Source organism: Coregonus lavaretus, assembly GCF_964263955.1.
Source record: "Coregonus lavaretus genome assembly, chromosome: 1".
NCBI classification, from domain to species: Eukaryota; Metazoa; Chordata; class Actinopteri; order Salmoniformes; family Salmonidae; genus Coregonus; species Coregonus lavaretus.
The window spans coordinates 80,995,337-81,009,859 of NC_139988.1; the positions used below are offsets into that span (position 1 = coordinate 80,995,337).

At 48.0% G+C, this 14,523-nt stretch overlaps 1 protein-coding gene across 1 annotated transcript in view; it reads left to right on the plus strand.

The window, feature by feature from the left end:
* Positions 1-14,523, plus strand: part of LOC311137204 (ras-related protein Rab-26-like) — a 156,408-nt gene that overhangs the window by 106,596 nt on the left and 35,289 nt on the right. Inside the window, exon 5 of the mRNA XM_084171564.1 lies at positions 6,435-6,487. Coding sequence (XP_084027690.1) covers positions 6,435-6,487 — 53 coding nt within the window. The remainder of the gene's footprint in view (positions 1-6,434; positions 6,488-14,523) is intronic.

Below are 14,523 nucleotides of genomic sequence, written 5' to 3' on the forward strand. Positions count from 1 at the left end.
TACTCTTCTGCCTCAGGAGATCCAGACCTGCTTCTGCCATTACGACTCCTGACTACTCTTCAATCCCGGTAACTCTGACCAGCCTTCTGCCTTGCTACTACGTATTTTGGATTTCCCTTGAACTGTACTGCTGCCTTGTTTCATTCCGCCCTGTTGTGTCTGTGTCTCCCCCCCCCAGGACTTCTGGACCACCCACCACCGGCTTCATAGGACGCATCGCTGCCACTGGGGGGGGCACAGACCCAGCACATTGGACGGGATCCCTGTTACCCCTGGAGCCTTCATTCACTCCCTACTTCCCTTTTCCCTTAAGTTTAATAAACTTTCTGGTGTGACGCAATTGTGGTCCTCTGGTCGTCTGTCTGAACCGTGACAGTACGATCTGACCATTATGGACTCAGCGCACACTTTCCCCGACATGGAAACCGATGAGCATGAGCAGCAGTTCCAGCAGCAGCAACAACAACTCGCCATGATCATTCAACTCCTCACCAACCTTACCCCAGCCAGTCTGCCCACCAGCCCTGCCCCCGAGTTACCTGCCCCGGTCATTGCAGCCGCTGCTCCGGAACCCAAGATTGGAAACCCCGAGCGGTTCAACGGCGATTCAACCCAGGTCCGGCCATTCCTGACTAGCTGCCGACTTCAGTTCTCCTTGCAGCCAAGGACCTTCGCCACGGAGGGGGCTAAAGTCGGGTATGCCATCACTCACCTGACGGGCCGAGCTCGACTCTGGGGAACAGCAGAGTTCGAACGTCAAACCCCCGCATGTGCAACCTTCGACCTGTTTGCTGAGGAGATGCTGAAGGTGTTTGACCTGGATTCACCCACCGCAGAGGCGTCTCGTGAACTGTTCAGTATTCGACAAGGCAGACGTACAGTCGCAGACCATTCCATCGACTTCCGAACCCTGGCTAGACGAAGTTCTTGGAACACACCATCGTTGGTGGACGCGTTCTTCCATAGTTTGGCTGACTATATCAAGGACGAGTTGGTCTCCCATGAACTGCCTTCCACTCTTGATGAAGCCATCGCACTGACTGTCAGGATCGACAGAAGGATACAGACCCGTCGTCGTGAGAGGGGGCGCCAAGGTCCACCTACTACCGGCATTCGGAGAGATCCGACTGGGCTCCTGTCATCTACTGCCACTCACCCAGGTCAGCTTGATCAGTCTGAGCCTATGGAGATTGGGCGAGCCTCTCTCACTCCTGCAGAGCGCCAGCGCCGCTTCACCTCAAACCTCTGCCTCTATTGTGGAGGTGATGGACATCGTGTGGTAACCTGCCCTTTAAAGGGCCGAAGCTCACCGGGCATAGGGGGAGTCCGGTTGAGTTCAATGACCATCCAGTCCTCCGACCGCAAACCCCTGCTGCAAGTTCACCTCCGCCTCTCTGACTCAACTCACACCCTGGCTGCTCTGGTGGATTCTGGCGCCGAAGCCAACATAATGGACATCAAGCTGGCACGCCAACTGGGACTGGAGAACCTCCGTTTGACACCTCCTATTCCTGCCCGGGCACTGGACGGACACTTACTCGGATCGGTCACTCATGTCACGGCCCCGGTCTCGATGGGTCTGTCCGGAAACCATCAAGAAACTATCCAGTTTCACCTGCTCCCCTCTCCAGGCCAACCCCTCATCCTGGGTTACCCATGGCTCCGCCGGCACAACCCTCAGCTCGACTGGGTGACCGGGGTGATCAGGGAGTGGGGAGAGGACTGCCACCGAACCTGCCTGCTTGCTGCCGCACTACCCCCTCGGCCAGTACCTACTAACTCCGCTCCTGACCTCTCCAATGTCCCAGAATGCTACCATGGTCTCAGAGAGGTGTTTAACAAAGCAAGAGCCACATCTCTGCCCCCTCACCGACCGTACGACTGTGCCATCGACCTCCTCCCTGGAACAGCTCCTCCAAAGGGTCGTCTTTATTCGTTGTCTGCTCCTGAAAGAAAGTCCATGGAGGACTACATCAATGGCTCTCTGTCCGCAGGATTAATCCGTTCATCTTCATCTCCTGCTGGTGCTGGCTTCTTCTTTGTGGGGAAGAAGGACGGATCTCTTCGCCCCTGCATCGACTACAGGGGACTCAACGACATCACAGTGAAAAACCGTTACCCTCTGCCTCTGCTCACCTCTGCTTTTGAGTTGCTCCAGGGAGCCACTGTTTTTACCAAGTTGGATCTCAGAAACGCTTACCACCTAGTGCGGATCCGGGAGGGAGATGAATGGAAAACCGCATTCAATACACCAACAGGCCACTACGAGTATCTGGTTATGCCTTTTGGCCTCACCAATGCTCCTGCTGTGTTCCAGGCTCTAGTGAATGATGTACTGCGGGACATGTTAAACAAGTTTGTCTTCGTTTACCTGGATGACATCTTAATCTACTCCAGAAACCTGTCTGAACACACCCGCCATGTCCAGCAAGTCCTTCATCGTCTTCTGGAGAATTCCCTCTACGCCAAGGCAGAGAAATGTGAGTTTCACGTCAAGACAGTGGCCTTCCTGGGGTACATAGTGGCAGAGGGAAGTATCCAAATGGATCCTGCCAAAGTATCAGCAGTCACTTCATGGCCAGTTCCGGAGAACAGAAAGAAGCTGCAACAGTTTCTGGGGTTTGCTAACTTCTATAGGAAGTTTATCCGGAACTACAGTACCGTTGCTGCCCCTCTCACTGCTCTAACCAGCACCAAGCAACCCTTCACCTGGACCCCAGCAGCCGACAAAGCCTTCAGTACCCTCAAGGTGAGGTTCACCTCCGCTCCCATCCTCCAGATGCCTGATGTGGACCGGCAATTCATTGTGGAGGTGGACGCCTCGGATGTGGGAGTTGGTGCTGTGATTTCTCAGTGGGCTGCGGAGGATAGGAAGCTCCATCCCTGTGCCTTTTTCTCACGTCGGTTGTCCCCCTCTGAGTGCAATTACGACATAGGGAACCGTGAGCTGCTGGCTGTGAAGCTTGCCTTGGAGGAGTGGCGTCACTGGCTGGAGGGGTCCACCATTCCATTTCTCGTTTGGACCGATCATAAGAACTTGGAGTACATCCGCACGGCCAAACGGTTGAACTCCAGGCAGTCCCGCTGGGCCCTGTTCTTCACCAGGTTTAATTTCACTCTGTCATACCGGCCTGGATCACGCAACACCAAGCCAGACGCCCTCTCCCGTCAATTCCAGAAGGATGACACCCCCTCCAAGGACCCTGTGTCGATTCTGCCAAGTCCCTGCATCGTTGCAGCTCTGACCTGGGCTGTTGAGGAACAGGTGCTGGAGGCTCTCCGTAACCAGCCAGGTTCCAGCACTTGCCCAGCTGACCGCCTTTTTGTCCCCGAAGACCTGAGGTCCCAGGTCGTTCAGTGGGGACATGACTCCCGCCTAGCTTGTCACCCTGGCTCCACCCGCACTTACAACCTGCTCGCCCAGAGGTTCTGGTGGCCCTCTCTGAGGAAGGATGTACGGGAATTCGTCCAAGCCTGCCCCATCTGCAACCAACACAAGTCGTCCTGCCAGCCCCCAGCCGGATTGCTGCAGCCCCTGCCTGTGCCCAGACGTCCCTGGTCTCACATCGCCCTTGACTTTGTCACGGGGCTGCCCCCTTCAAGTGGCATGACCGTCATTCTCACCATCGTTGACCGTTTCAGCAAGATGGCACACTTCATTCCCCTCCCCAAGCTCCCAACCGCCAAGGAGACCGCCCAGGTGGTCCTGGAACACGTCTTCCGGATCCACGGACTGCCAAAGGATGTAGTTTCTGACCGTGGTCCACAATTCTCCTCCGCTTTTTGGAAGAGTTCTGTCACCTGCTGGGAGCCACAGTCAGTCTGACTTCCGGATTCCATCCCCAATCCAATGGGCAGTCAGAGCGGGCTAATCAGGAGCTCGAGAAGGCACTGCGATGCATGACTTCACGCAACCCCCACTCCTGGTCGCAGCAATTGACATGGGTGGAGTACGCACACAATTCTCTGACCTGCTCTGCCATCGGTATGTCCCCTTTCCAATGTGTTTATGGATACCAGCCTCCTCTATTTGCCAGCCAGGAAGAGGAGGTTACTTGCCCATCTGCACTTGCTTTTGCCCGTCGATGTCGCCGCACCTGGTCACAAGCCCGAGCCACACTCCTCAGATCCGTTGCCAGCTACACTACCGGGGCCAACCGTCGGAGAATTCCTGCTCCCACCTACCATGTTGGTCAAAGGGTGTGGTTGTCATCGAAGAACCTGCCACTCAGGGTGGAGTCGCAGAAGCTGGCACCTCGGTTCATTGGCCCATTCCCTATCATAAGAGTGATTAGCCCAACTGCTGTCCGGCTCCAACTGCCTAATTCCCTGAGGGTGCACCCCACTTTCCATGTGTCTAAGATTAAGCCCATCCATGAGAGTCCGCTGGTCCCTGCTGCGCCTGGTCCTCCTCCTCCACGGCTCGTCGATGGTGGTCTGGTTTTACACCGTCCGCCGCCTGCTTCGGTCCAGACGGAGGGGTAGGGGTCTCCAGTACCTCATTGACTGGGAGGGCTATGGACCTGAGGAAAGGACCTGGGTGCCAGCTAGTCGGATTGTGGATAGGACTCTCATCACCGCTTTCCACCAACGGCATCCTGATCAACCTGCAATCCGTAGGGGCCGCCCCAGAGGGGTCCCTAACCGTCCTGCCCGCTCGGCTTCCTGTCCTGTGCCTGATCCTGTCTCGGGACCTGTCCCATCTCCCGACCACGGCCCTCCGGCTTCCTCCGAGGATGAGGACGTTCACTCGGACCGTTCGGAGGAGTTCTAGCCCTCCTCCGGCTCCCCTCCTCCCGCCCGGCGTGGTGTTGCTCTTGGGACTTCTGGGGCCGTCCCTTGGGGGGGGGGTTCTGTCATGGGCCTCTCACTCCACCGGGTTACCACCTTAATTTTCTTCCACTCTGCTCACCACTCTCTCTACTCAGCCTAACTAGCTCCACCTGTCCCTGCTCTGCTCTGCTCTAATTACTCTGCCAGCTGCGCTGCATTACCCACTACCTCTCCCAGTATTTAAGGCCCTGTCTTTCAGCTCTCCGGTGTCAGATCGTCTGCAAAGCTCACACCCGGAACCTGTTTGCTCGCGCTTCTGGCTCACCCTGGTTTTGTGACCCCGGACCTGCCTGTTTTTTGGATACTCTTCTGCCTCAGGAGATCCAGACCTGCTTCTGCCATTACGACTCCTGACTACTCTTCAATCCCGGTAACTCTGACCAGCCTTCTGCCTTGCTACTACGTATTTTGGATTTCCCTTGAACTGTACTGCTGCCTTGTTTCATTCCGCCCTGTTGTGTCTGTGTCTCCCCCCCCCAGGACTTCTGGACCACCCACCACCGGCTTCATAGGACGCATCGCTGCCACTGGGGGGGGCACAGACCCAGCACATTGGACGGGATCCCTGTTACCCCTGGAGCCTTCATTCACTCCCTACTTCCCTTTTCCCTTAAGTTTAATAAACTTTCTGGTGTGACGCAATTGTGGTCCTCTGGTCGTCTGTCTGAACCGTGACAACACGTTTCCAGGTCAGCTGTTTACACAGATGACTTCAGCCATATGTACTCTGAGATTCGGCTGAAAGGATGTTAGCATTGACAGAAATGCTACAAAAAGGTTGCACATCATTGTTTTTTTGGGGCAGAAATGTGCACGTGAGCGGTAAATTGTGAATTCATTCAAAACTGTTGCACCTACAAATGTATTTAGTCCAAATGGATCTAAGTCTAATGGTCACCTTATTGACGCTCTAGCCTCGTTTTAATCCAACTTCTAGAATTTGAGCTAGGTTTGGGCCAAAACATTTCTGACAACCCTAATGCTAACGACCCCTAGGCGGGGAGTGTGTTGTGTACCTCCAATTAAGTTCATTTGTGAATTTTCATCGACATTGGTGTCATAGTGGCATAGATATGATCGTAGGGAGATTTGAATTTAACATTGAGCTTCAACCAATGCATACTATAGTCGCTAATGTAACGGTTGTCATGTCACTTTTGTGCATACATGAGTTAGGAGGACAATATTAGTTTTCTCATTTTGTAAGTACTGTGTTGACTTCAAAGAGGTGGAAATGTCATTATGAATGTTATGTATTGATGAATATTGCTATATCACTGTGGTACAGGCCATCTGGGCTTTGAAGATAGCAAGCTCACTGTGGTTGAAACATGATCATTCTGGCTCGGCTGATTACATGGTGATATTCGTAATTTCCAACCTCAGATGGACAATCAAGTTCTACACTATTCTATATTCTGTTCTAATTTCATGACATCGCGCCAAATATATATGATCAATTAAAAAGGTTTTAAAGTCCACCAATGCAGGTTTCCCTTCGTTTGACTTTTACTTTCTGTCAAGTCTTATCATTGTGATTCTAGTGGAAGTCATCCAGAGATAGCCTGTTGATATGCTGTGTGTCTGTGTTCTCTCCCCAGCTCTCCTCTTGCTCTACGATGTCACTAACAAGGCCTCCTTTGACAACATCAAGGTAAGACAGTCCAGTGTCAAGTCCTGTCTGTGGGGCAGATCTTTAACACCGAATAAAGGCTCTCCTTTTCTTAATCTTTCCCACCTCTATATATCTGGCATTGTCTAACCTGCGTCATCCCTCCATTCTATTCACTTAGTTCATTTCTCTTTCATTGACATCTATGTCCATCCTCCTCCTCCGTCTCCTTCCATTTCTCCCTTACTGTCTATCCTATTCAATCCCTTCCTCCTCCCACCATTTCTGCCTCATCTAAGTGCCGCTCTCTCTTTCTCCCTCTCTCTTTCCACCTGTTTGATGTGAGGTGACGTGTGACGAGCTGTTACCATAAGTTGTGTAGAAGAACATAATAGCTCTGTCTTGTTTTGAATTCCACCATTTTGAAATAGAGCCCATTGTGAGGTCAGATATGTTTCTGATGATGATTATGATGGTGATGGTGGTGATGATGATGAATGGAGTGTGTAGATGTAGATCACAGGTAGTTATTTTCCAAAATGGTGGAAGAGATCAGTCGTGACACAAAATGGTGTCATTTCTCCGCAGTTACAGGCTGCTCTCTAACGAGACTGTGATTTTGAGGCCATTTCAGCCCTCATCTTTTCACCCCCTCAGTCTTCTCCACAGATATGTTAGTCTTTTGATGAACATTAAAGGACAAGAAGTCTTCACAACAGGGGGTTTAAAGAGACGTGGGCTGTTAAATTGCTTCAAATGGCATGTAGTCATCAAAGAGAAGCTATGTTGCGTAGCCACAGAGCCATCTGTTCCCACTTCTGTAACTGCAGCTGGTTCTCATTAATACAGTAAAATACAGGAGATACGTGGGTCCCTAGAAAGCAGAGACAGTGTGGTTACTCTCACATACTTTGACTTAATCTGATCAACAGCACAGGTTACTTACTCTTACTACAGCTGGCATTGATAATGACAGTAATAATGGTTGGGTATTTATGCAGCGTTTTTTTCACCAGGTCTTGTAAAGGGGAGTACATCACATTCACCACAAAAGTGTAGCACTCATTTATTAAAGTGTAAACTTGTTCTGTAGAGGTCAGTATTACTATGAAATTCTGTACATTTGTATTTTTCTATAAAAATGTATGGGGTATACATTTCCTTTAGAATGTTTTGAGTTGAGTTATCTATTTTTCCTTTTCACTGTAAACTCCCTCCTCCTTCTCATTCATATTCCATACATCACTATCACATTTCTGTTTATTTCCTATCCGTCCGTGCTGCAGATTACAGTATGATAATCAACCATTCCCATTTGAGTTTGGTGGATCCCTACCTGCTTATCTCTCCCATGCATAATACTCCCATCTACATCCACAACATGGAGATTCACCCACATACTGGAGCATAGTGCATGGCAGCATTTGCATTTCAAGCAGGTGCTGTTTCATGCTTCAGAGGCAGGTGTCTTGAGAGAGAGTGGGGTGGGAGAGAGAGTGTGTGTCGGTGGCGGCTAGTAGTTTGGTGCAGGTCCACCTAGAGCAGGTTGAGAGAGCACACCTGTTCAGCGATGCTATACGCAGTGGCTCACACACACACAAACACGCGTGCACACACACGTCTAAAGCAGGCATATATTTGTTAATCAATGGTAACCACGGTGATTGAAGTGCAGAGAATAAAGGCCCTGGTTGGCGGACTGTGTGGTGTGTGTGTATGTGTATAGCACTGTGTGTGTGTGTGTGTGTGTATAGCACTGTGTGTGTGTGTACACTTGAGCATGGCCAAGTGCGTGGGAGTAACCAGCAGAGAGTGCAGCGCATAGTGCCACGAGAGGTTGAAAGCATTTCTGAAAGCAGCACCGAATGCACTTAGTGAGGAACAAACCATGTTGTTTATTACACTACAATTCTATTGCTATCCCTAGGGCAACCAACGACCTGTTTTGAAGTCAACCTGGATTATTCAAATTAGTTTTCACTTTGGACTTTTTGCTTATCATGTGTAACTATTAGACTCTTAATGCATCTGGGTCATGGTACATTTACAAAGTCCCAGATAGATGTTTCCTTTTGGTCAGTTAACAGAAAGCCTTTCTCCATCCTACACAAGCATTCATATACATTCTGTAATAGTATGTGCTTTGTAGAGTATGTAATACACGTTTTCTTTGTGCTACCATGTTCACAACACTATAGCCTTGACGGGAAGGTGGAGCTCAAGTGGTTGGTTCGACAGCATAAAAGATCTGCCTTCTTTCATCCATTCTGTTTTTCTTTACAAGCACTCCACTCTGCAAGTCTCTCACTCTCACTCTCACTCTCACTCTCACTCTCACTCTCACTCTCACTCTCACTCTCACTCTCACTCTCACTCTCACTCTCACTCTCACTCTCTCTCTCTCTCACTCTCTCGTTGTAATTTGAAATACTTGCTAGAAGTTAATGGGTACATGTATGAGGAATGTATATGGTGGGGTCAATGGAGGTTGGATAAGCAGTATGGGCCTGGAAAGTTACTAAGTAAGAGAAAAGGCAGCAGTAGAGGGACAGCAGTAGAGAGGGAGAGATAAGAATGACAGGAAGAAACATACAGACTATTCAAGACAGACTATTAGAGATTTAAATAGTTATTATTCAGATGTTAATGTGAGACCTGGGCCCAGTGCTGTGTCTGATCTGAGACAGGCGGAGACTGAGGGCAGTCGTGTGTGAAGCCTGATTTGAAAAAACCTCCCTGCTGAGCTTGTTATTGGCTGCTGGGTTATTTGTTGCCCCTGCTCCCTCTGTTGAGGTGATTGTACACACTCCAGCTTGCACACCAGCAGGCGGCAGGTAGCCTAGCGGTTAAGAGAGTTGTGTCAGTAACCAGAAGGTCGCTGGTTCGAATCCCTGAGCGGGAAAGGTGGAAAAATCTGCTGTTCTGCCCTTGAGCAAGGCAGTTAAACCCCAACAACAACTGCTCCCCGGGCGCTGATGACATGGACTATTCCCTATTCCAATCAAGGGTTCGCTAGGTATTTCTGTCTAGCAACATTAGTAGGCAGAAATGGTCCAGCAGGATGGAAAGGTTCAAATTTGATCATAACTGACTGTACAGGTGGGAGTCATCCTGACTGACCCAGTACAGGTCAAAATGGTATTCATCTCATAAAAGACCATATAAGGGCATCATTTATTTTCATCTAATATTTTTCAATCTCCAGCTTGGCTGCCCTCTCCCTCAGTAAAAATAACAGATGTACCACAGATATACCAGTCTGATATCAACCGTCTCCCCTGTTGGACATGTTCAGAGCTGAGATTCAATCTTCTCCCCATGATATAGATATATATATATACAAACATTAGGAACTCTTTCCATGACATAGACTGACCAGGTGAAAGCTATGATCCCTTATTGATGTCACTTGTTAAATCCACTTCAATCAGTGTAGATGAAGGGGAGGAGACAGGTTAAAGATGGATTTTCAAGCCTTGATACAATTGAGACATGGATTGTGTATGTGTGCCATTCAGAGGGTGAATGGGCAAGACAAAGTGCCTTTGAACCGGGTATGGTAGTAGGTGCCAGGCGCACCGGTTTGAGTGTCACAAGAACTGTAACGCTGCTGGGTTTTTCATGCTCAACAGTTTCCTGTGTGTATTGAGAATGGTCCACCCCTCAAAGGACATCCAGCCAGCTTGACACAACTGTGGGAAGCAATAGAGTCAACATGGGCAAGTATCCCCGTGGAACGCTTTCGACACCTTGTAGAGTTCATGCCCTGACAAATTGATTCTGATCTGATGGCAAAAGGGGGTGCAACTCAAATCACATCTAATCACATTTTATTTGTCACATACACGTGTTTAGCAGATGTTATAGCGGGTTTAGCGAAATGCTTGTGCTTCTAGCTCCGACAGTGCAGTAATATCTAACAAGTAATATCTAACAATTTCACAACATATACCCAATACACACAAAACTAGTAAGGAATGGGATTTAAGAATACATATATGGACAAGCAATGACAGAGCGGCATGGACTAAGATACAGTAGAATATTATAGAATAGAATACAGTATATACATACGAGATGAGTAGTGCAAGATATGTAAACATTATTAAAGTGACTAGTGTTCCATTTCTTAAAGTGGCCAGTGATTTCAATAGGCAGCAGCAGCCTCTAATGTGCTAGTGATGGCTATTTAACAGTCTGATGGCCTTGAGATAGAAGCTGTTTTTCATTCTCTCGGTCCCAGCTTTGATGCACTTGTACTGACCTCGCCTTCTGGATGATAGCGGGGTGAACAGGCAGTGGCTCGGGTGGTTGATGTCCTTGATGATCTTTTTGGCCCTCCTGTGGCATCGGGTGCTGTATGTGTCTTGGAGGGTGGGTAGTTTGCCCCCGGTAATGCGTTCGGCAGACTGCACCACCCTCTGGAGAGCCCTGCGGTTGTGGGTGGTGCAGTTGCCATACCAGGCAGTGATACAGCCCGACAGGATGCTCTCAATTGTGCATCTGTAAAAGTTTGTGAGGGTTTTAGGTGCTAAGCCACATTTCTTCAGCCTCCTGAGGTTGAAGAGGCTCTGTTGCGCCTTCTTCACCACACTGTCTGCATGGGTGGACCATTTCAGTTTGTCGATGTGGATAGGGGGGTGCACCCTCTGCTGTTTCCTGAAGTCCACGATCATCTCCTTTGTTTTGTTGACGTTGAGTGAGAGGTTATTTTCCTGGCACCACACTCCCAGAGCCCTCACCTCGTCCCTGTAGGCTGTCTCGTCATTGTTGGTAATCAAGCCTACTACTGTTGTGTCGTCTGCAAACTTGATGATTGAGTTGGAGGTGTGCTTGGCCACGCAGTCATGGGAGTACAGGAGGGGGCTGAGCACGCACCCTTGTGGGGCCCCAGTGTTGAGGATCAGCGATGTGGAGATGTTGTTTCCTACCTTCACCACCTGGGGGCGGCCCGTCAGGAAGTCCAGGACCCAGTTGCACAGCGCGGGGTTCAGACCAAGGCCTCAAGCTTAATGATGAGCTTGGAGGGTACTATGGTGTTGAATGCTGAGCTATAGTCAATGAACAGCATTCTTACATAGGTATTCCTCTTGTCCAGATGGGATAGGGCAGTGTGCAGTGTGATGGTGATTGCATCGTCTGTGGATCTATTGGGGCGGTAAGCAGATTGAAGTGGGTCTAGGGTGACAGGTAAGGTAGAGGTGATATGATCCTTGACTAGTCTCTTAAAGCATTTCATGATGACAGAGGTGATTGCTACGGGGCGATAGTAATTTAGTTCAGTTACCTTTGCTTTCTTGGGTACAGGAACAATGGTATGAAAATGTATGCACTCACTAACTGTAAGTCGCTCTGGATAAGAGCGTCTGCTAAATGACTAAAAGGTAAATGTAAAATGTGGCCATCTTGAAGCATGTGGGAACAGCAGACTGGGAAAGGGAGAGATTGAATATGTCCATAAACACACCAGCCAACTGGTCTGCGGATGCTCTGAGGACGTGGCTAGGGATGCCGTCTGGGCCGGCAGCCTTGAGGGGGTTAACGTGCTTAAATGTCTTCATCACGTCGGCCATGGAGAAGGAGAGGCCACAGTCCTTGGTAGTGGGCCTCGTCAGTGGCACTGTGTTATCCTCAACGCTGGCGAAGAAGGTGTTTAGCTTGTCTGGAAGCGAGACGTCGGTGTCGGCGACGTGACTGGTTTTCCTTTTGTAGTCCGTGATTGTCTGTAGACCCTGCCACATACGTCTCGTGTCTGAGCCATTGAATTGCGACTCCACTTTGTATTCCTAATGTTTTGTACACTCAGTGTATGTCTAGCTCTTTCCTGCAGTCAAAAGACCTAGTGGCCTCATTGGTGGATTGTTATTCATATTTTTTATAATAAACATTATTTTTTTTAAACAGCTGAAAATCTGGTGTTTCTATGTCAAATGGTTTTGTTATATTTCAGTCTTCTGTGATGTATATACGGTGTAATATTGGGATACAAATTCAAAATTGAATACATTTCAACTCTATATCTGACATGGTACAGCTGTCTTCTTTTCTTTAAGCCCATAACCATGTGTGTGAGGTGTATACCTTTGTTTCAAAGTAGATATGTTTAAGACTACCAAGACTACACTGTGTGACCCTGATTTAGCCCACTGCAGTAAAAGGTTAATTGATATTAACACAGACATGAAAGCATCCACATCTACAGCCACTAACACGTTACATGCCCACCTGTTACATAGTCACCACTCTGCAATGTTGACAGTCTCTGTTGAAACCAATGTCAAACCAGTGATACGGAGAGGTTGTATAGATATCTCTATTGTCTAGCCTCATATCACCAGCCCTGCAGCTGCTGCTCACTGTTTATGTGATCTACACACACACACACACACAAACATCATCATCATTTACATAGGTCTTATTAAAATGGATGGCTGAGCCAGGAACTGAAAGCAAAGCAGCACATCGGTAGCTCACAACAAGCTGGGTATCACAGCGGCTTACCTGCTCTAAGACAGCGTGAGTAATGGAGAGACCCAGGGGGGAAATGTTCAAAGTACCCAAAGTCATAAATAAGGTTTAGTGTGGTAGCCTATGTGTCATGACAGGTACTGCTTAGTGTGAGAGATGCTGCAAGGCTCTGTAAGAATATGTGTTACTTTGCGTAAGAAAAATAAGAAAAAAACACCAGCAACTCAAAATACACAAATTACCCTAAGTAATAGGAAATGTTTTATGTGATAAGCTATATGCAGTCTCAGAATACATGTACCAGTGGAGGGTGCTGAGGGGAGGACGGCTTATAATAATGGCTGGAACGAAGTGAATGGAATGTCTGATGTATTTAATACCGTTTGACTTATTCCGCTCCAGCCATTACCACGAGCCCATCCTCCCCAAATATGGTGCCTCCAACCTCCTGTGGTGTACACTATCTACCAATACTGAACAGACACAGAGAACCGTTCAAGACATCATGTGAGTTATTCATGTGCAGTAGTTAAAGCAGAAGAGAAAGACAGAGCTGTGATTCTATGGTTGTTCTCTTTTAATTTCTTAATGAGTCAGAACATTGGTTATTGATACAGCTGACATATATTTAGACCATGGGAAATGATCGCATTGGTTATTGTGGTCCTCTATAGCTCAATTGGTAGAGCATGGTGCTTGTAACGCCAGGGTAGTGGGTTCAATCCCCGGGACCACCCATACGTAAAAATGTATGCACACATGACTGTAAGTCGCTTTGGATAAAAGCGTCTGCTAAATGGCATATTATTATTATTATTGATACAGCTGAGATATATGTAGACCCCGGGAAATGATCACATTGGTTATTGATACAGCTGACATATACAGTATTTAGACCATGGGAAATGATCACATTGGTTATTGATACAGCTGACATATATGTAGACCATGGGAAATGATCACACTGGTTATTGATACAGCTGACATATACAGTATTTGACCATGGGAAAGGATCACATTGGTTATTGATACAGCTGACATATATGTAGACCATGGGAAATGATCACATTGGTTATTAATACAGCTGACATATACAGTATTTAGACCATGGGAAATGATCACATTGGTTATTGATACAGCTGACATATACAGTATTTGACCATGGGAAAGGATCACATTGGTTATTGTTACAGCTGACATATACAGTATTTAGACCATGGGAAATGATCACATTGGTTATTGATACAGCTGACATATATTTAGACCATGGGAAGTGATCACATTGGTTACTGATACAGCTGTCATCTACACTGAACAAAAATATAACCACAATGTGTAAAGTGTTGGTCCCATGTTTCCTGAGCTGAAATAAAAAATCCCAGAAATGTTCCATATGCAAAAAAAGCTTATTTCTCTCACATTTTTGCACAAATGTGTTTGCATCCCTGTTAGTGAGTATTTCTCCTTTGACAAGATAATCCATCCACCTGACAGATGTGGCATATCAAGAATCTGATTAAACAGAATGATCATTACACAGGTGCACCTTGTGCTGGACACAATAAAAGGCCACTTTAAAATGTGCAGTGTTATCACACAACACAAAGCCA